The 20,082-nt window shown below is 44.3% G+C and overlaps 1 protein-coding gene across 1 annotated transcript; it reads left to right on the forward strand.

Moving 5' to 3' along the window:
* The first annotated feature begins 4,786 nt into the window (after positions 1-4,786).
* LOC115088566 (cyclin-dependent kinase 4) lies at positions 4,787-20,077 on the forward strand. Its single transcript, XM_029596824.1, has 4 exons — positions 4,787-4,965; positions 8,579-8,841; positions 19,300-19,435; positions 20,009-20,077. Exons 2-4 carry the CDS (start codon positions 8,624-8,626, stop codon positions 20,075-20,077), a joined length of 423 nt encoding a protein of 140 aa, XP_029452684.1. The 5' UTR covers positions 4,787-4,965; positions 8,579-8,623.
* Positions 20,078-20,082: the final 5 nt, after the last annotated feature.

Genomic DNA, 20,082 nt, shown 5'->3' on the forward strand with positions numbered 1-20,082 from the left:
AACTTTGTACCAGATTCTGTATTTGATCGGGAGCCAGTGGAGGTTCTTCAAGATGGGAGTAATGTGGTCACTTTTTTTAGTCCTGGTAAGAATTCTGGCTGCTGCATTTTGCAGCATCTGTAGTGGTTTGATGGATACTGCAGGTAGGCCGATCAAAAGAGAGTTACAATAATCTACTTTTGAGAAGATGATTGCCTGGAAAACAGAATGGAAGTCATGGAAGTGAAGGAGAGGTCTCAATCGTTTCAGTACTTGAAGTTTGAAAAAACAGTCCTTAGTCGTGTTGTTTATGAAACTTTTGAAGCTCAGTTGTTTATCGAAGATGACTCCTAAGTTTCTGACTTGGAGGGAGAAGGTGGGGAGGGTTGTGGAATGTAGGTTGGGCCGTGAGATATTTCCGTCGTGCGAGATGAGTAGGAGTTCAGTTTTGTTAGTGTTCAGGATCAAGTTGAGGCTTGATAGAAGGCTGTTTATAGACTCAAGGCAGGTATCCCAGAAAGCAAGAGTTTTGTTTACTGATTCTGTGATCGGTAGAAGGATTTGTACATCGTCTGCATATATGTAAAAGATAAGATTTAGATTGGAGAGGAGTTGGCAGAGAGGGAGCAGGTATATGTTGAAGAGGGTTGGGGATAAGGAGGAGCCTTGAGGTACACCCAAAGTAGAGCAGACGGGTTGGGACTCTTTGTTGTTAATTTTGACCTTGTATGTCCTGTTTTGAAGGAACGACCTGAACCAGCTAAGGGCGGTGCCTTTGATACCAATGTCCGATATCCGATCTAAGAGAAAAGTATGGTTCACCGTGTCGAAAGCTGCAGAGAGGTCGAGGAGAATGAGAAGACAAGGTTGTTTTTTGTCTAGATTCATGAGAATGGTGTCTGTTAGTGTGATTAAGAGGGATTCAGTGTTACTGGATTTCCTGAATCCGTACTGGTTAGTGTGGAGGATTTTGTTGTTGTTCAAGAATTCTGTGAGTTGCTGATTTACTATTCTTTCCAATATTTTGGCTAGGAAAGGAAGGTTTGCAATAGGGTGGAAATTGGCTGGGTCGTCCGGTGAAAGATTAGGTTTTTTTCAACAACGGTTTTAGGATAGCAAGTTTAAGTGGGTCCGGGACGTGGCCCTGAGATAGGGAGCAATTAATTATCTCAGCAATATGTTTAGAGATGGTGCTAGGTATAGCGATGAGTAGATTGGATGGGATCGTGTCCAAAGGGTGAGAGGCTGGTTTGAGCTTTTGAGAATGATTTCTATCTCCAATGATGAGGTAGGTTCGAATAATTCAAGTTTTGTATTTGGAAGTGCAGGTGCGAAAATGGGTGGGGGGGGGGGAGAATTGAATTGTTATTCGTGAGCGGATCAATAAGGTTTGAGATTTTCTTTTTGAAGTAGGTTGCAATTTCATTTGCTTTGCTTGCAGCTTGTTCATCCGGAACAGCTGCAGGAGATGGTTTGGTTAGAGAAGACACCAGTGAGAATAAAGCTTTCGGGTCAAAGATGAAGTGATGGATTTTTTGAGAATAGAAGTTTCTTTTTGTGCGGAGGATGGCGATCCTGTATTGGTGCATCATCGATTTGTAAGCCGTCAGGTTGATTGAAGAAGGGTTTTTGTGCCAAAGATGTTCTCTACTTCTGAGTTCTCTTTTGATGGTTTTTAGTTCAGGTGTGTACCAAGGTTTTCTGTTGTCTATATTTGATTGTATGATTTTTGTGGATAGAGGGCAGATGCTGTCAGCCACTTTTTTAGTGATTTTGGACCAGGACACCATGGCCGCGTCTGCGTCCGTGAGGTCGAGCTGTTCTAACTCGGAAGAAAGGTGATTGCTGAGGGTGTCAGGGTTACAAAGCTTCCTGTATTGAATTGTTGTCTTTTGAGTATGCGTAGGGGTAGGCTGAAGGTTTTTCAGAGTAGTGGTGATCAATTTGTGATCCGACCAAGGGATTGAAGAACAGACTGTGGGAGAAGATGGGGGAGAGGCTCTCATTTAAGAATAACAGATCCAAGGTGTGTCCTGCTTTGTGAGTAGGTTCATTGATGATTTGTTTGAAGCCCATGAAGTTCAATGAGTTGAGAAATGTGTTGCAGCTAGGAGACTGAGGGGTATCGTCCACATGGAGGTTAAAATCGCCCAAGAGGATGGCTGGTTTTTCGGAGTTAATGTGTTTAGCTATGAGTTCTATTAAAGGTGATGGGTCTGATTCCAGGTATCCAGGAGGGGCATAAGTGAGGCCGATATGAAGGAAGTTGGATTTGAAAATTGCAAGTTCTAATGGGGGTGTGGCGTTTGCCCACTGGAGGGATAGTCTAAGTTTTTTGTTTGCAGCAAGAAGCAGACCTCCACCTCTTTTTTTAGGTCTGGGGATCGAGAAGAAGTCGTATGTGTTGAGCGGAAGTTGGTTGATTAGGGCTATACCGCAGGGATATTTTAAATGATACGCGTGTACATGCATGCACGATATAAAATTAAACTTATCTTTGTTCGCATGCCCAATACACATGTTTATGGGTGCACGCATGCTCCTTTTAAAATGTACCTGTTAGGGAATAGCCACTGCTATTACTGGCCTTAGTAGCATGGGATCTATTTAATGTTTTGGTTCTTTCCAGGTATTTGTTTTTTGGTTTGACCACTGTTGGAAACAGGATGCTGGCCTTGATGCACCTCGGTCTGACCCAGTATGGCAATTTCTTATGCTTTTATGTTCTTATAAGAGTAAGAAAGGCAGAGAAGCTGAGAATTTGTATTAATCCAAAGTTTCTAAACCGAGCACTGAGGAGATCTCACTATATCATACCACTGCTTGAAGATGTCTTACACAAGCTGCCTAAGGCTCAAGTGTTTACACGAGTTGATGCACCAGATCTATTCATACAATGTAAGTTAGATGAGAAAAGCAGTCTCATGAAAACCTTCTGGATCCCATGGGGCAGGAAAAGATGGCTCAAACTATCATTTGGAGTCTCAGTAGCACCAGAGATATATAGCAGAAGAAGTGCAAACTCTTAGCAGGACTCGGTAGTATCAAGTCAATAACAGGACATCCTCATCATGGGCTGCAGTGACTGAGATGAGGAAGCAGATCATAACCATGAGGACAAGCTCCTGGCCCTGATGGACTGATGCATGCAGATGAAGCTATGGCTTAGTGGGGAAAAAAATTGCAATTCAAGGTGAAGGAAATCTGCTTTCATGGGCACATCAAGGAACTGAAAGCAGTCCCGGATCAGGTTACAGCCGGGCAGCATATGCCACAGCCTACATTTGTAAAATCTGTGTGGCACTTCATTGGTTTTGTGACTTACCTAGCAAAATTCATGCCACACTTGCCAGAGGTACATGAGCCCTTGACAAGACGTGTGGATAAGGATGCCATTAGGCACTGGCTTCCAAAGCATGACCAGGCAGTGCAGGAAATAAAGCACTTACAGGCCAAAAAGAAAGAAACGCGCACGATTCAGTAAAAAAAAAAATTCAAATTAGAGCCCGCGGTAAAAAGAGGCGCTAGGGACACTAGCGCGTCCCTAGCGCCTCTTTTTTGATAGGAACGGCGGCTGTCAGCGAGTTTGACAGCCGACGCTCAATTTTGCTGGCGTCGGTTCTCAAACCCGCTGACAGCCATGGGTTTGGAAACCGGACGCCAGCAAAATTGAGCGTCCGGTTTTCAAGCCGCGGGCCGATTTAAATTTTTTTTTTTTTTAATTTTTAGTTATTTTTTACTTTTGGGAACTCCAACTTAATATCGCCATGATATTAGGTCGGAGGGTGTACAGAAAAGCAGTTTTTTACTGCTTTTCTGTGCACTTTCCTGGTGCCGGCAGAAATTAACGCCTACCTTTGGGTAGGCGCTAATTTCTGAAAGTAAAATGTGCGGCTTGGCTGCACATTTTACTTACTGAATCCCGAGGGAATAACTAATAGGGCCATCAACATGCATTTGCATGTTGCGGGCGCTATTAGTTTCGGAGGGGGGGGGGGGGGGGTTGGCCGCGTGTTTTCGACGCGCTATTACCCCTTACTGAATAAGGGGTAAAGCTAGCGCGTCGAAAACATGCGTCCAAACGTGGGTTAACAGAGCGCACTGTACTGAATCGGTCTGAGAGTTGTATTTGTACATTTATTGAAGATGTCACCAAGCCTGTTCTGACAGAGAGTGATGCTAGTAAAACTGGGCTTAGATGTTGTTTGATACAAGAGGATCAGCCAGTGGTTTTTACTTCTAGGGTGCTTCTCCAGCTGAGCAGAAAGAAGGGGCAAGTAGTATTACCAGGGATTTATCATCCTGCCTGATACACAGCTGGCTGCTGTTGGTCTTCCTGGGCAACTGTATGAGCCCAGAAGGAAAACAAGAACATATAAAATAAAGCAACAGTAATTCATTTCTGTTAGGGGAAGCCTTGCTGAGTAAACTGACACAAGTGGGCCAGGAAAGCAGATTAGGAGCAGTAGAGCAAAAATAGAACTGAGTTGGTCGAAGTCTCGGCCAGCATTTTTAACTCCTTATTTTGCCAGAATTTCCTCTCGTATTTTATTTTTCATGCCCTGAATTCTGCATTTTTGCGGGAATTTTCACTCTGCATTTTCCCGTTCAAACTTGCGCCTTACCTGCAAGTCCCTCTAACTTTAGGTCAGATTTACTAAGGCTTTTCTCCCAGTAAAACAGACCCTTCGTTATTTGCAAAAATCAGCGCAGATGCTTCTCATGGCATCCTGTCCTATGCAAAAACACTGCACTATATTAGGGCGTGACTAAGTCAATAAGCCCCGCCCCTTGGCCGAAGGGGCGGGATTTCGTTGCTGCAGGAAGTGTTACTTGCTCAGGCTGCCGCCCCTTTGCCAGTGATCGGAGGCCAGCTGTTGCTTTCTGGCTCTCCCAGCAACAGGGGGCTGGACTGACTGCATGGGAGCCGGGGCAGGAGGCATCGCGGAGGGGAGCTCGTGATGACTTCATGAGCTGGGGAGTGCGGTAAGTGCTTTTCCACCACGACCGATCTATTGGGTTTAGGGGCTGTAGATACCGGGAGTTATTATTTTACTTCGGTTTATTTAAGGTAGCCCCCCCCCCCAAAAAAAAAACCCCAACTCACAATAATCATTCGGAAGTGGAAAGGTATTGTTTTCCTGATTTCTCCCCTTTTTAACGCATATTTTCACCGGGTTAATTAGTTTTATTTTGCAATTCTTGTTTTCGGCAAGATCAAACCCGAAGGTAGAGCGAGCAGACCTTTATGGCGGGAGAGAGATTATTTTATATAGGTTTTTTTTTATAAAATGAAAAAGTAGATGTTTTGCAGAGTAAAAACTAAATCATGTCTTTGCATTTATCTGTTGCTTGCTCGCCAATGTTTCTTATTCGATGAAATGGAATTAGAGAAAAAGGAAAATGCAAATGCAGAGTTTACACTACTTTTTTCTCTTGGAAATCTCAGCCATTGACCTAAGAAAAAGAGGCCAGAAAGAGGGAGACAAGTGGAATCCTGAAGGGAAGGAGCTTTCCTCTGGATACGAGGAGGGGACAGGCATTTTATTTTTTTTCTTTTAGTTCTGAATGATCATCAGGGCCGTTTTCTTATTCTGTCTGGCCCCCCACCCCAATATAGTCAAGAGTCACAAAGAACTGCGCCTTGCAGCTGCCACCACGTGTTTGGGGATAGTTTCAGTTTAGTTAAAGGGACAGTAGCTTCCTTTTGGTTTTGTAGCCAGGGAACATGTGGCTGGTTGGGGGCAAGGGCGACTTTGTGAAACCATGAGGAAATAGTCTAGCTCACCATTGTGGGTCATTTGTATTTCCTTTGTAACGGGCATATCGTCTTAATTCATCCCTGGAAGTATGGCTAGGTCAAAAAGCAGTCCCACTTCCACCGTCAGATCCCCTAAATATCCGAAAAGCTCCAGTATTTCATCAACCGAGAATCTCTAATGAAATAGACTACGGCCGGATGTTTGCTTAAATTTATTTTTCTGCCCGATTTTTTTTTTTAAAGCTTATATTTTATAACTTTAGAAGTTTTATTGGGTATTTTCAGTTAAAGGATCACAGTTTTCTTATAGTACTGTAGCCAAACACCAACGTACAGCCACGTCTTGATTACAAAACTTGGTTAGCAGTTTTGGTGACTGGTTACATGTAATAAGGCACTTTAGAGGCATGCAACCTTTAATGTTAAACTTTTAAAAGTTTTATAAATCTTTATCTTCAATGATGTGACGAATAGATCAGAAACTGTACTTTACACTCACTAATGCAAGCTTTACTATTTTCTGAAATTACAGCTGCATTAAGGTTGATAATGTGGAATTACTCATTGCATGATATACAAGGAGCTTTTTGTCAAGGCTTTACAACCACCGAAAACGCCAATTAGAATAATCATGCTAGCACAACAGCATGCACTGCAGGATGTAACACTTGGGTGACATACGTGTGGCAAATAGTGCCCCTCTCAGGATTAGTTGTAAAAGTACAAACATTTTTATTTATTTTTTTTTTATTTGATTTATATTCTGCTTTTTAGCATTTCAACAATAAAGTACACCCCATTCAAAACCTTAATGGACTGCCAAGTGATATAAATTGTTGGTGGAAGGTGGTAACTTCATATATGGTCACCAGTCAACTTTTCACAGCTAATGTTTGGAGTGAATTTTAAATGCCCAAAAATGTTTTGAAAATTAATTTTTTGTACAATCGACTTTAAAGGAACTAGGTTGGTTGGTGGCAGTTCATGATTATAAGTTGGGCCACAGTAACCTGGATCTGGTACCTTGTTTGAGCCATGTATGAAACCACCACCTTCCACCAACAACTTATATCACTCTTGGCAGCCCATTAGTTCATTAAGGTTTTGAATGGGGTGTACTTTACTCTCTTGTTGTTACTATGTTGACACCCTGGTAGGGAGATTGTCTCTTTGCAGATTGCATTCAGATGCTACAGGTGTTTCCCTGTCCCCAGAGGGCTTACAGTCTAAGGGCTTCATTTACTAAGCATTTTTCCAATTGACCCATAGAATGGGAGAAAAGCCTTTGCAAATTAGGCCCTAAGTTTGAGGCAAAGGAGAGTAAAGTGACTGGCCCAAGGTCACAAGGGACAGGAGTCATATTTGAAGCTCTGCTCTAACCACTAGGCTATCCTTCACTACAACTTGCAGTCCAGTTTTTTTGTCTGAAATAATAAATGAAGATGTTCTGTTTCACCACAGGATGCATCATGAAAGGGAGCCCTCTGCTGCGTACTGGTCAATGGTGGCAGAGCAGTTTTCACAATAGTCGGTGACATTAGACAGCGACTCCTCCTCCTCTCGAGTAGTAACAGTTTAATAGCTCTGGGGGGCAGCAGTCAAACAATGTGCCTAGATTCAAACTCCCTGGTGTTTGTACTAGGAACCAATGCAAAAACTACCCGGTTCATTTTGCTTTTGAGGATTACCTTAGGAAGGAAGTACCTGTGGGAAAACTTTTTTGCTTTTCCTGCAAGCAGTTCTCCCCCGGTTAAAAACAACGCACGTAGTTTCTGCTTATCCAAAACTGTGCATTGTTTCTTCCCTGGGCTTTACCCTGTGTGTGGGGAAAATTATGTGCATTGTTGAAGAGAGTCATGATATTCCCTACATTGAGGGTGGGCATTACTCAGAGGACATCTACAGAAGTAAAATATCATCTTACCCAAAAAAAAACAACTTTCAGTATTGTCTATGTTTAAATTTCACATTCCATGCTCCTTTAACAACTTTGGGGTTCTTACCTTTCACAGAGCTTTGCTTTGCCTGCAGAATAGGAGAAAATCCTTCAGTCAGGCTATGAAGCCTTGTAATGTAAGGAGGGGGATGGGGGCCTGCACAGAGCAGCAATTACTACCTTTCACAACTTGCTGGGCAGACTGATTGGCTCTGTGGGTCTTTATCTGCCGTCATATGCTGTCCTGTGTTGCTGGGTGAAAATATTTGATCTTAAGAATTGTCGGGTAGCTTTTCAAAGCGTCGCTCGTGCAGAAATAGCCCCCATACGTATGTATGTGGGCCATGCGCGAGCAACGCAAATTTTATGTATCCATATATTGCTAAATTTGAAGCATGTGAAATGGAAGTGATTGGAAAAACACTGCAGTTAAAAGATTAGATTTTAACATTCCTTCATATACATTCTGTATATATACTGCAGCAGCAGTCAGGAGATTCTCAGTTTAGATACCTCTGTTAATTTTGGAGCCTTCTGTGTATGTATATAACAGCATGCACGAAGAAGAGGGGAGAAGTAAGAGTATTTGCACCATTATTACCACCCAAACATGTAATATAAAGTGAGCTACCCAAGGTCGCTTAGAGAGTCTGTGGCAGAGCCAGGGTTAGACCGGAGGCACGAGGAGATACAATGACTTGTCCAGGTTCACGCAGGGTTTGAACTTGCTAGCTGCTCCTGGCAAGTTGCTGCTCTGTCTGCTACAACATGCTTCTTTCCTACTGGCAGCATGTACTAGCTAAAAAAAAAAAAAAAAATCCACAAACATGGGCTACAGCTCCTGAGAATGTGCTGGCAAGCAGAAATGAACTGATTTTTGATTCTGTCCTGTTTAATGGCAGAGATCCACGTGGGGAAGAAACTTGGGGGGGGTATCTGGACCAAGAATGGCCAAGGAGGTGCGGGCCCAGTACGAACCTGTCGCGGAGATCGGCGTGGGAGCCTATGGCACGGTCTACAAAGCCCGGGACCTGCAGAGCGGGAAGTTTGTGGCCCTGAAGAACGTGCGGGTGCAGACCAACGAGAACGGATTGCCGCTGTCCACTGTCCGCGAGGTAGCGCTCCTGAAACGCCTGGAGCACTTCGACCACCCCAACATTGTCAGGTGAGGACGGGGACTCGCCCCTCTTTGCGGGAGATAGAAAGGGCACTGCTTTTCACCTCCGCAGGCAATCGCTCTCATTCCAAAGCATTTTGAGCCTCTCCAGCTTTTACCTTGAGCTTAATGGGATCCACTTTAATATTTTTTTACCTTTGTGCATGCAGGGGGGTATAGATAAGGAATATTGCTTGTTCAGGTGTAGGCTGGTCTGTCTAATATTATTACTACTAATAAAAAAAAATGTAATATTCTCTTATGCTGCATTTCTATTCCAGTCATTAGTTGCTTTTACAAAACCAGGAAAAAAAATATACAAATAAGTGAGATATCGTATAAGAAAATTTTAAATAGTTGTCAAAAGCAATAAATATTCAATACACTATAAAACAATATGGGGCAGATTTTCAAAACATACGCGCACTGGGCCTATTTTCAAAAGGCCCGGCGGCGCGCGTAAAGCCCCGGGACGCGTGTAAGTCCTGGGGCTTGAAAAAAGGGGCAGGGTGTGGGAGGACTGGGGGCAGGGTTGGGGTCGGCGGCTCCTGGCACTGTGGCCATTTGCCGCTGTGTCTGAGAGCGTGTGCCGGAAATCGGCCGGCGCTTGCAACTTAGGCAGGCACGAAAGGTAAAATTTAAAAGATCGTGGGAGGGGGGGGGAGGTTTAGGGGAGGGGGTGACGGTATACATGTGAGCGTGAGTATGTGTGTGTGAGGGGGGGAGAGAGTTATAAAGTTTGTGCTGCTCCCGTCCTGCCAATCCACACAATCTATGGGTGACTGGAAAGCCAAATATTCCAGGTATGGGAGAGCTGGAGATTTTTTTAATCCTATTTTAAATTTATAGTTATTGCATGTGCTGTTTTGAATTATTTGTGTGGGAAATATTAGGAAAAAAGTGTCTTTTTTTAAGTTATTGGATGTTAGCAGTTTGACATTGCTTGATGTTTTGTGAGGCATGATTGTTTGTTTGTTTTTTGTGTTTTTTTTCTACACTGCATAATAGTCGGGCTTGTTGAGGTTTCGAGAGCATATGTGTTAGCGAGTGAGCCAGTGAACACGTGTGTTACAAGGGAGTTTGCGTGAGAATTAACATGTATGTAAAGATACTGTGTGTATGTATAGCTTTAGTCAGTGGTGGGAGGTAATGATATACACGTGTGAGAGTTTGTGTGTGTGTGTACATATACACACACATGTTTATGCACACCTCACACTACTGACCAATCCATGACAATCTTAGGGTGACTGGAATCTATAAAGTTCCCAATATAGAGAGCAAGGGATTTTTATTAGCCTTAGTTTTAATTATGGGTATTAGTTGATGTGTCTGCTGTTTTAAATATTGTCATTGATATTTGGGTAATTAAAAATATATATTTTAATTATTGGATGATCTAATTATCAGCTGCTTTGATATATATACTATATCTTTTTATGAGTGGTTTTCTATTATGATTGTTTTATATTTCTTGTTTTGATTTGATAGTTAATGAGGACTGGAAGTTTGTTTTTTTTTCCATTGTTACACTGCAAACAGAGTTTTGCTTCTTAGGTTTTGTCTGCATGTATCTATTTATTCTGTATTTGGTAAGGGTCCTGCACTGCATGTGTGTCTGAGGTGGGATATTCTGCTAGCTTTGTAGTTTCTATATAGGGATCTATAATTTGGCTTGTTCTGTTTTCCTAATAGCAGGTGTATTGGTGTTTTAGGGCCTGGTATAATTTGCAGTATTGCCTCTTTGTAGGTTGGGGTGGTTATGTTAAGGATTATTATTAGGGTTTGTTACTGTTACTAATATTAAGCACTTGATGATGATTTATTCACTCCTTTGCTTACTGCTGATTGGTCCCTCCACTGTCACATTTTAGTGAACTGCGGACCAATCCCCTTTCCAGAAAGTTGTCCTGACATGTCAGTGAAGAAGACAGGCTCCCCATGGGGAGGGAGCAGTTTTGCCGGGGGCCAGGAAGGTGATTGATACAGGAGGGGGTTTTGCAGGCCAGGGGAAGGCAAGAGCAGCAGGGGAGGGGGGATGATGGTGAGAAAGTCAGGACCCCCCCCCTGAACAAAGAACACTTAAAAGCTAATGGAAAATGGCTCCCAGGACTGCCTTGCCCACTGGGCTGGACCTTGAGGAAGGGGTACGCCATGCAGGGGTGGAAAATAGGACTTGGGTTGGTTTGTGTTTTTCTTAGCATGGGGCAGCATGCAAATAGCTTCTGAGTATTTAAAAAAAAAAAAAAAAGTTTAACATGTGGGTCATTTGCGTGCAGTTAGCTTGCTTCATTCTGCGGGGACACCTGAGTGTTATTACCGGCGCAGAAAAAAAACCCTTTGAAATTTTAAAGCCAATTTTAGCACAGCTTTATTTCATCAGCCTGTGAGTGCATGTGTGTGTCTCCTGGCACTCGCTGGCAAGTGGTTCAAGAACTGATTGGTAGGCCAGACTAGGAGTCCAGGATATGTATGTATATAAAATCTTAGATGATATTATTTATTTATTTATTTATAGGTTTTTATATACCGACAACAGTTTGCACATCGTGTCTGTTTACAGATAACTTAAAACTTTTTGGCAGTGCCATTACATAGAACAGTAAACTATGCATACAAGAGAAAAACATGAACATATGGAAACTGGGTAACTGTATACAGGAACGACGGTTCCTCAACCGGGGACGGATGAGGGAAAAGTCGACAGGAGCACATTGTAAAGGTAATACATGGAGAGCACTGTAAACAGCTCAGGAGGTCATCGGGGAGAAGGTTATTGAGAGAAAAAGTCAGTAGGAGCACATTGTAAAGGGTAATACAGGGAATGCATTATACACAGCTTAGGGGGGTCATCAGGAAGATGGTGGTTGAGGGAAGGGTAGGCCTGTAAGAATAGCCAGGTTTTTAGCTTTTTTTTGAATTTGGGTGTAGATGTTTCAGTGCGCAAGTCTGGGGACATAGAGTTCCAAAGGGTGGGGCCGGCTAGGGAAAAGGCTCTGTTCATTGTGGAAATGTTTCGTGGATTTGATAAAGGGGGTGTGGAGTGTCCCTTGGAGGGCAGTACGAGTAGGTCTAGTGGAAGTGCGGATAAGCAGTGGGGGGTTGATCCAGTCAGTGTTTTCATTGATGCTTTTATGAATGAGGGAGAGAACTTTGAAAAGAATACGAGACTGTATTGGTAGCCAGGGGAGTTCGATAAGGGTAGGGGTGATATGGTCACGTTTTCTGGAGTTAGTAAGGATACGTGCTGAGGCGTTATAAGCAGACTTGGGGGGGCAACCAATTTGCATGGATGGAACAGGGCTCTGTTTGCTCGCCCTTGGTTTAGATTGTGCTCTACTTAGTTATTTAAGGAAGAATGTGAAGTATATTTTGGGTCAATTCAGCCAGGTTCCAGGGTTGACTTGGCATGCTTTTGGGAGCTGTTGACACATGTGCATGAGGGAATCGGATACCCCATGGGACGGTTTTGAAACCCTCCACCCGAGCTTGATATTTTCCTGCAGTCTGCCCTTGGTTGCAGATATAAGCTCATGGCTCCGTAGCCCCAGTAGAAGAGGGTTCTGTTTGAGCTGACAGCCCAGAGGAGCTTAACAGAAACTGCCAGACCAGACAAAAAAATAAATTATTTTTCATTGTTTACTTCCTAGATTTATCTATTAAATAAAAAAAAAAAAAATGCTTGTAGGTTATGATGTTACTGGCAGGCTGTGAGCTGTTTAAGAAGAGTTGAACAGATGATGGGGAACTGGTGTGTTACTTAGCCAAAGAGATTTTTTTTTTGTTTTATGGCAGCAGAAGTAGCATAGAAAAAGGAAAGAATTTAAATAGTTAGTTTAAACCACACCGTTATGGTTAGCATTTTTGTATTCTGCTTAGTGCTCCACTCTTAAGATGTCACTGTTATGGCCCTGGTCTAGCTTTGCCCTTCTATATGTTTTGTATAGTTGTTGGCTGATAAAGGAATCCTCCTTTTTTTTTTTATCTGTTGTATTCAGGAAAAAGATTGCACTTGGGTCTTGCTGCTTTCAGGAGTCCCATAGTTACAAAATACTGTAAACTTAAAAATAGGAAATTAGTATATACCTGTTTCCTAGAAAGGCACAAGATGAGAAGTATGTTTTTGTGTTTTTATTTATACATGCATTAGTAGTGGCGGGGTTGTTTGTTTTTTTTTTGTTTTGTTTTGTTTTTAAACCTTTTTCTGGATTTGAGCCCACCAGGGAATCCTACCTTTGACAAACAAGCCATTGTGGAAATAAAAGGAGCCATGTTTCCGAGTTAGATAGCAAAGGTGCTGTCTAGTTACCAGGTCTCTTGGCCATGGCGCTGGGTGGATTTCATCTCCCTGGGAAAAGAAGCTGAGTCGCATGGGAGGCAAACAAGTGGAAACATTTGACTGATTTTTAACATGCTTGCTAACAATGCTTTGGCTGCTCTTTTAATATTGTGCCTTCCTTTCAAACTGGAGCTTAACATGACTTACAGTTCACTACTTCAGAAATGTGCTTGCAGCCATCTCTGAAGTGAATGGCTCATGCCCACGGTGATGGCCTGGAAACTTGCAAGGGGGGGAGGGGTGGGAAGGAATAGTGCTGCTGTTTGGGGTTTTTTTTTTTTGTTTTTTTTTTGTGTTTTAATCAAATGACCTCGTATGACTGGGCAAAGAGAAACAGGAGGAAGTAAGGCGGCAGAGCCAGGGATTGGAACTGAGGCACAGGGAAATAAAGTGACTTTCCCCCACGGTTGCACGCAGGAGCAGAGCGGGGATTAGAATGGAGGCACAGAGAGGTAAAATGAGTTGCCTGGGGTCCCACAGAGTCTGTGGAAGAGCCAGAGAATAGAGCCGTGGTGTCTGTGGGCAGACCTTGCGGCTGGCTCTGTTACTGACTAGGTGGTAATCCGCACTGTAGATGGGGGGGGGACTGCAGTTACCAAAATGTGCTGTTAGAAAGGAATCTGCAGAATTTCCAAGCTGAACAGGACCTGAATTGCTCTCTGGAACAGGAAATGACTGCAATTTTTTTTTTTTCCTCCTATTCAATAATGAGGACCGGGCGGGCGGGCGGGGGGGGGGGTGGGGTGTAATGGGCTGTGAAATAGTTTGGAAGAGTCCCATCACCTGCTGCTGTCCCACTGAGAGGAATGGAGCTTTTCAGTGCCTCTCTAGTCTATGCTGTTGGCAAGCCCCGCACGCTTTGTGAACTGCTCTGTGTGGAGACGTGTTTTCAATTGTAATGCCTCTGGGGGAAATAAACCGGACATAAGGCCTTATAAATTTTTTTCTTGGTGTGAAGAGGCACATCTGCTCGCTTCCTCTCTCTCTCTCAAGATTCAGAAACCTTTTTATTGGCATGACAACTTCACCTGTGTTGTCAAAGTAATATGCAGAATAATTAAAATAAAAGGGTAGGAAGAGGCGGGAAAGATTACCAGAGTGGTAATAAATTGAGTCTCTTCTCTACCCTTGGCTTTCTCGCACCCTCTTGTTTCATGTCTGAAATTTGAACACACAAAATAAATTTAGACCTGAAACTGCCCAGCTAGATTTAGGATTCATGGTCAGCGCTTTGGGACAGGAAGGTGGCAGCAGTCTGTTTTGTCTGGTAGCTCGCTGTGTGTATGTGGATGGCATCAGACAGGTGATGCTAAATATTGTGGCGCATACAGGAGCTAAGAATGAAATCCAGCCACGCAGATTCTCTCATCCTTCCTAACGAATTGCATGATTTTCTGCAAGCCACATAATCCCACCTCAAGCTTGACATCACTGCTCATTCTTTAAGAAGGTCTCCAGAGGGAGCACTCACATGCTACTAAAACAGAAAAGGGTATTTTGTTGGCTTTTTTTTTTTTTTTTGGGGTGGGGGTGGGGAGGTTAATAGAAAAAAATCTGTTTTTCTGCTTCTGGACCCAGAACAAGTCAGAATTGACTTTTGTTCCCAGGCACACAAGTTGTTAATACGGCGACTTATCTTAGGGAGTAGACCTGCAGCCAGCCCAGGAAATGGACAGGGAGGGGGTCACCAACAGCCACTTAACATGTTATAAAAAGCTGAGAACTTCAGGTTAGGAGAGAACACCAGAAGGACAGATGTTTGCTATGCACTGCAGACATTGCTGTTGTGTACTGAAATTTGACTAGTTATTTCCTGAGCACTATATCCGGAGGACTCTGACTCACCTGGAACTCTGTTTTAGGAAAAGTGTGATTATAAGTAATTGATGATGTGGGCTGGTAGGAGCGTGGCCAACAGGGTCCCTGCAGGTATATTAAGTGCTCTGTCTGACCAAAGCTGCAAGTCTTCACAAAGAATAGATTTCACATTACTTTTTTTCTGAGACGTGCCAAAGTATGTGACTAATTACCAGCGAGGGAATTCTTCTTCCGAATTCACACCTCACGGCTTTTGCTTTTTGTCTTTCCCCTTATTCTTTCTGGTTCTGCTTTTGCTGTCACTTGTCATACTTCCTCCCTGTTCTGACTTTTCCACTATCCTTTCTCTCCTCCAGATGCTCCCAGTTTGGCCCTTGGCAACTTGGCTAAAACCTTTCCGACCTTATTCCCATCCTTTCTCTCTCCTAGGGCTTGCTCCTCCTCAGTCGCCACACACCTGCCGGCGTTCTTAACTCGGGCACGCGGTAGCTTCCCGAAATCCCGGTCCCGCCTCCCCTATTACCAACAACAAGACACAATCCAATTTCCATAATGCTCTTTTGAGTGGTTAAAAACTGCAACGGCCATGCAAGTATGAACTTAAAACCCCAACAATGCAGAAATACTTTCTGCAAACTTAACATTAACCTTTTTATAAGAGACTGGCCTACGCCCCCACCAGCAGAGACTTCATGTTGTTATCCCCCTCACTTGCTGCCGCTATCCCAGTGAGGCAGCTGCCCGCCACCTTCCCACTGGTTTCCCGCTCCACGAATGCCGCTGTGGCCCCTGCCGCTCTGTGCGGTGTCGCCGCCTCACCCAACCCCCCCCCCCCGGCCGTCCTTGCCGGCCATGCCTATTTATTTCTGCCTGGCCTCCGTTTGGCCACGCCTAGACCGGCCGCCAGCACAGTCAGCTGCCATCCATTGCATAGGTCCATCGCACCTTGCCTATTAATAGGCTGCGTCCCCCACAGGCTTCCCTCCCTTGAGCTGGCTGTAGCATGCCTGCCCCTGCCTCTTACCTTTTCCTCTTTTCTGTCTTTCTGTTGGAACTGAGATCTGGCTTTCTCTCCAGGACACTATTGCCCCAACTGCACTTTCTTTCTTTCTTTCCTCCCCTCCTTTCTCCCCCTACCCCCTTGAGCATGGCGCTGACTTAGACCTGCTTACCTTCGCTGTGGCCCTTTCCTGTCTTGGACCCACTCACTGTCTTTCTATTTGAGTTTCTTACATTTTTTACTCTTCTTGTGTCACTCACATCACCCTCCACCCAAACTTCTTTGCTGAATTCTTTTTTTTTTTCACTCTTTATCATTTTGCTTCCTCTCTTCTCTTGTTGGGTGACTTTAACATTCACCTTGACAATCCCACTGACAACTCCTCACTCCTATCGATCTGTAATTCCTTTTTTTCTTTTTGTAGTCTTTCAACCCCCTTCTCCCGCTCTGCTTTCCAGTGACGTGACTTTGCATTCTTTCTGAATCGCTGCTCTCTATCCTGCTGCTATCTTCTTTGTGCTCTATGCTCTCTTGGTTTCTTCCTCTTACCATGCCATCCAGGACCTCGATCAGAACTTCTCCTCGCCTCTCAAAGCTGACCTTCTCTCTCATTCATTTTACAGGCCCTTGATCCTTCTGTGGCTGCTTCTGCTCTGAGCAAAGTTGCTCTTCCTCTTTCAAGTTGCTCTGTCCTTATCCATCTCCAAATTCTTTCCCTGCGCCTCTCTCCTCAGCCCTGACTGGTTGCTTACGTGCACACAGCTATGAGCTTCATAAGGCCGATGCTTGCTTGCCAAATCCCTTGACCCCTTCTAAACCTGTCTCCTTTCATACCCTTTTCTCTTTACTCTTTGGTCCTTTATTCTGCCAAATCAAGATGTCTTGATATCAAGCCTCATTGTCTTCCCCCCCCCCCCCCTTCTAGTTTTGACGTGCTTCTCCGATCACCTCTGCCATTCGTTCATCCATCTTTCCTCATTGTTTTTGACTTGTTTCCTGAGAGTCTCCTCCATCTGTTCCACCATTATATCACACCCTCCTCCTGTTTCCCTGTCTCACTCCTCCCCAGATGACTTTTCTCCAGTCACTCCCATGAATATCATAGCTTCAGCTTTGGTCTCCAATCCCACCACTTCTCTATCTATCCAACTTTATTCCCACCCCTTCCTTCTGTCCAGTCTGCTTCCATTTATTCTGGTGATCGTTAACCCTTCCCTTTTGGTTTTAATCCTTCCCACTAATCTAGTGCTTATTCATCCAGTTCTTAAGAAAACCCTCCATCAGTTCCTCCTGTATCTCATACTATCATCCCATCCCCCACGTCCATGTCTGTGCAGAGTCCCAGAGTAGGCTGTTTACTCCTAGCTCCTCAATTGTTTTTCCTCTTTCTCTGCCCTTGATCCCTTCCACTCTTTCCTTCATTCCATTTTCAGTCACTTCATCCCCTTTTCAATGGATCTTTCGATATTTTGGTTTCTGCTTTGTTTTTGACACTGGTTGTTTTTTTTTTTCTTTCTCTCTCAGCCATTTCTTCCCAATTGGCTGATCCCTTGGCTTTCAAAGTTGCGCCTTCTCTGTTCTTGCCCATGAGTTGTCTTCTGACCTTTCCCTTCTTCTGTAGATGTCCCCCAGGCCTGTTTTGGGTTCTTCTTTACTCCACCTAACTTACGGGCTGATACGGTACAGTGCGCTCCGGAGCGCGCTGTTAACCCTCAATTGGACGCGCGTTTTCGACGTGCTAGCATTACCCCTTATTCAGTAAGGGGCCGAAAATGCACGTCCAACCACCCCAAACCTAATAGCGCCCGCAACAAATGCATGTTGATGGCCCTATTAGGTATTCCCGTGCGATGCAGCAGAAAAGAAAATGTGCAGCCAAACCGCACATTTTGCTTTCAGAAATTAGTGCCTACCCAAAGGTAGGCGATAATTTCTTCGGGTACCGGGAAAGTGCACAGAAAAGCAGTAAAAATTGCTTTTCTGTGCACCCTCCGACTTAATATCATGGCGATATTAAGTCGGAGGTCCCGAACGTTTCCAAAAGTAAAAAAAAAAAATTTGAAGTCGGCCCGCGGCTGTCGGGTCGAAAACCGGACGCTCAATTTTGCCGGTGTCCGGTTTCCGAGCCCGTGGCTGTCAGCGGGCTCGAGAACAGACGCCGGCAAAATTGAGCGTCGGCTGTCAAACCCGCTGACAGCCGCCGCGCCGGTCCAAAAGGAGGTGCTAGGGACGCGCTAGTGTCCCCTAGTGCCTCCTTTTGCCTGTTTTTGCCGCCGGGCCTAATTTGAATAGTGAATCGCGCACACAGGAGTGGCCTGTGCTCTCCCGCAGACTTTACTGTATCGGCCCGATAGTGGACTGGGTTCTGTTATCAGTTTATCTCCTCTTTCCACATCTCCTGCTGCTGTCTTGTGGACAACCCACAGATCTACTTTACCTTTTTCACCCTCTCCTCTGCTGTCTTTTTTTTTTTTTTTTTTTTTTTTTTAATATATTCTCTCCTTGTCTTTCTGCAGTCGTGGCCTGAATAAATTCCTTTTTAATGCTTTAAACCCTCTAAAGCCAAACTACTTCTGAATTCTTCATTGTCTTTTGTTTCTGCATCAGCCCCCCCCACCCTGGCCGTACCCTGCTCCATTCTCACCATCTGCCAAAATCCATGGCTTTTTTTTTGTATTGACTTTTCTCTTTTTCCATCCACACCTGCCCTCTGTACCTCCCTTGGTGCCAACTTCATAATGTCAGACTAACCCAATCCTCTCTGCCCCTCCACATTCAGCACTCTATCTAGCATTGACTATCGCAATGCTTTGCTCATTGGCCTGCCTTTAATCTCTCTCCAGCTCCTGCATAATTCCACCATCAGCCCTCTCTTCCGTGCCCTTGAAACACCTCTACTCTGCAGCCTTATTACCTGGGCTATATTGTTACCAGTCCAAATCCTCCTGATCCCTTTTACCTCTCCTTACTTATCTTACACTACCCACCCCCTGCCTTTCTCACCTTCTGTGCTCTTCCACCCATATGCTCATGTCCAAACCCATCCCAAGCAAGTTTCCCTTTGTTTCCTACATTTGTCACCCTTTTGCCCCTTTTTCTCTGGAATAAGTGCCTTCCTGACATTCAGATTCTCATCGCTAATGTCTTTCATGTCTAAACTGATAGTTTCTCTTGTCTGCTTACCGTTGTGCCTAATTCATCATCCTACTTTTTTTTTTTTTTTTGTCTGTGGAAGGCACCATGACTGATGCCCTGTAAATAAGGAAATACCTGTTCTTTGAAGAGCTACCCAACTCTTCTACCCTTCTAGGTTAATGGATGTGTGCGCCACAGCCAGAACGGACCGCGAGACCAAGGTAACGTTGGTTTTTGAGCATGTGGATCAGGACCTCAAGACGTACCTGGACAAAGCACCTTCACCTGGGTTACCTTTGGAGACAATCAAGGTAGGGTAGACTTGGGCCTTGTGGACAAGGGCTGCCTTTGGCCAGTGAACTTGTAATAACAGTATAAATTCATTTTCATGCTCCCCTGATTCAGGCAGTGCATGGTTATTCAGACCAGACAGAGATCTGGGAGTAAGTTCCACATCAATTGTGCAGTCATTAATTTCAACCAGGCAGATGACTGACTTACTCCATGGATTAACGTGTGGGAGTCAGACCCAGGATTACGTATGAACACACTAATCCACATTCAGTTCTGGAGAAGTTCCACAGTGTAAATTGAACAGGGTGTGAAGCCAGGTTTAACCCAACCCAGAACTGAAAAATGGAGTAACTAATCCAGGAGGAAAAGGGTTTGTGTGTGAAGGCAGCCTGTGAATACACTTCAAACTGGGGTGAGACTGATTTTCCAGCACCTCTGTAAAGGGGGGGGGGGGGAGGCGATATTTAAATGAATCCCCACAGTGTAACTTGAATTTGAAGGCTGGCATTTGGTCCAGCAGTGCATCCTAACTTCAGATTGCATAATCTTGCTGGCGCCATAATAACCCTGCCCTCTTCTGATTTGGCCAGGACCTGATGCGGCAGTTCCTCAGTGGGCTGGACTTCCTGCATTCCAACTGCATCGTGCACCGTGACTGAAACCG

This window comes from Rhinatrema bivittatum, chromosome 3, assembly GCF_901001135.1.
Source record: "Rhinatrema bivittatum chromosome 3, aRhiBiv1.1, whole genome shotgun sequence".
NCBI lineage: Eukaryota > Metazoa > Chordata > Amphibia > Gymnophiona > Rhinatrematidae > Rhinatrema > Rhinatrema bivittatum.

Bases quoted from the DNA above. Each gene is read 5' to 3' on its own strand.
- LOC115088566 (XM_029596824.1), top strand. From the start codon at position 8,624: ATGGCCAAGGAGGTGCGGGCCCAGTACGAACCTGTCGCGGAGATCGGC. The intron at 8,842-19,299 runs GTGAGGACGGGG...CTACCCTTCTAG, and splicing joins GACCACCCCAACATTGTCAG to GTTAATGGATGTGTGCGCCA. The intron at 19,436-20,008 runs GTAGGGTAGACT...TGATTTGGCCAG, and splicing joins TACCTTTGGAGACAATCAAG to GACCTGATGCGGCAGTTCCT.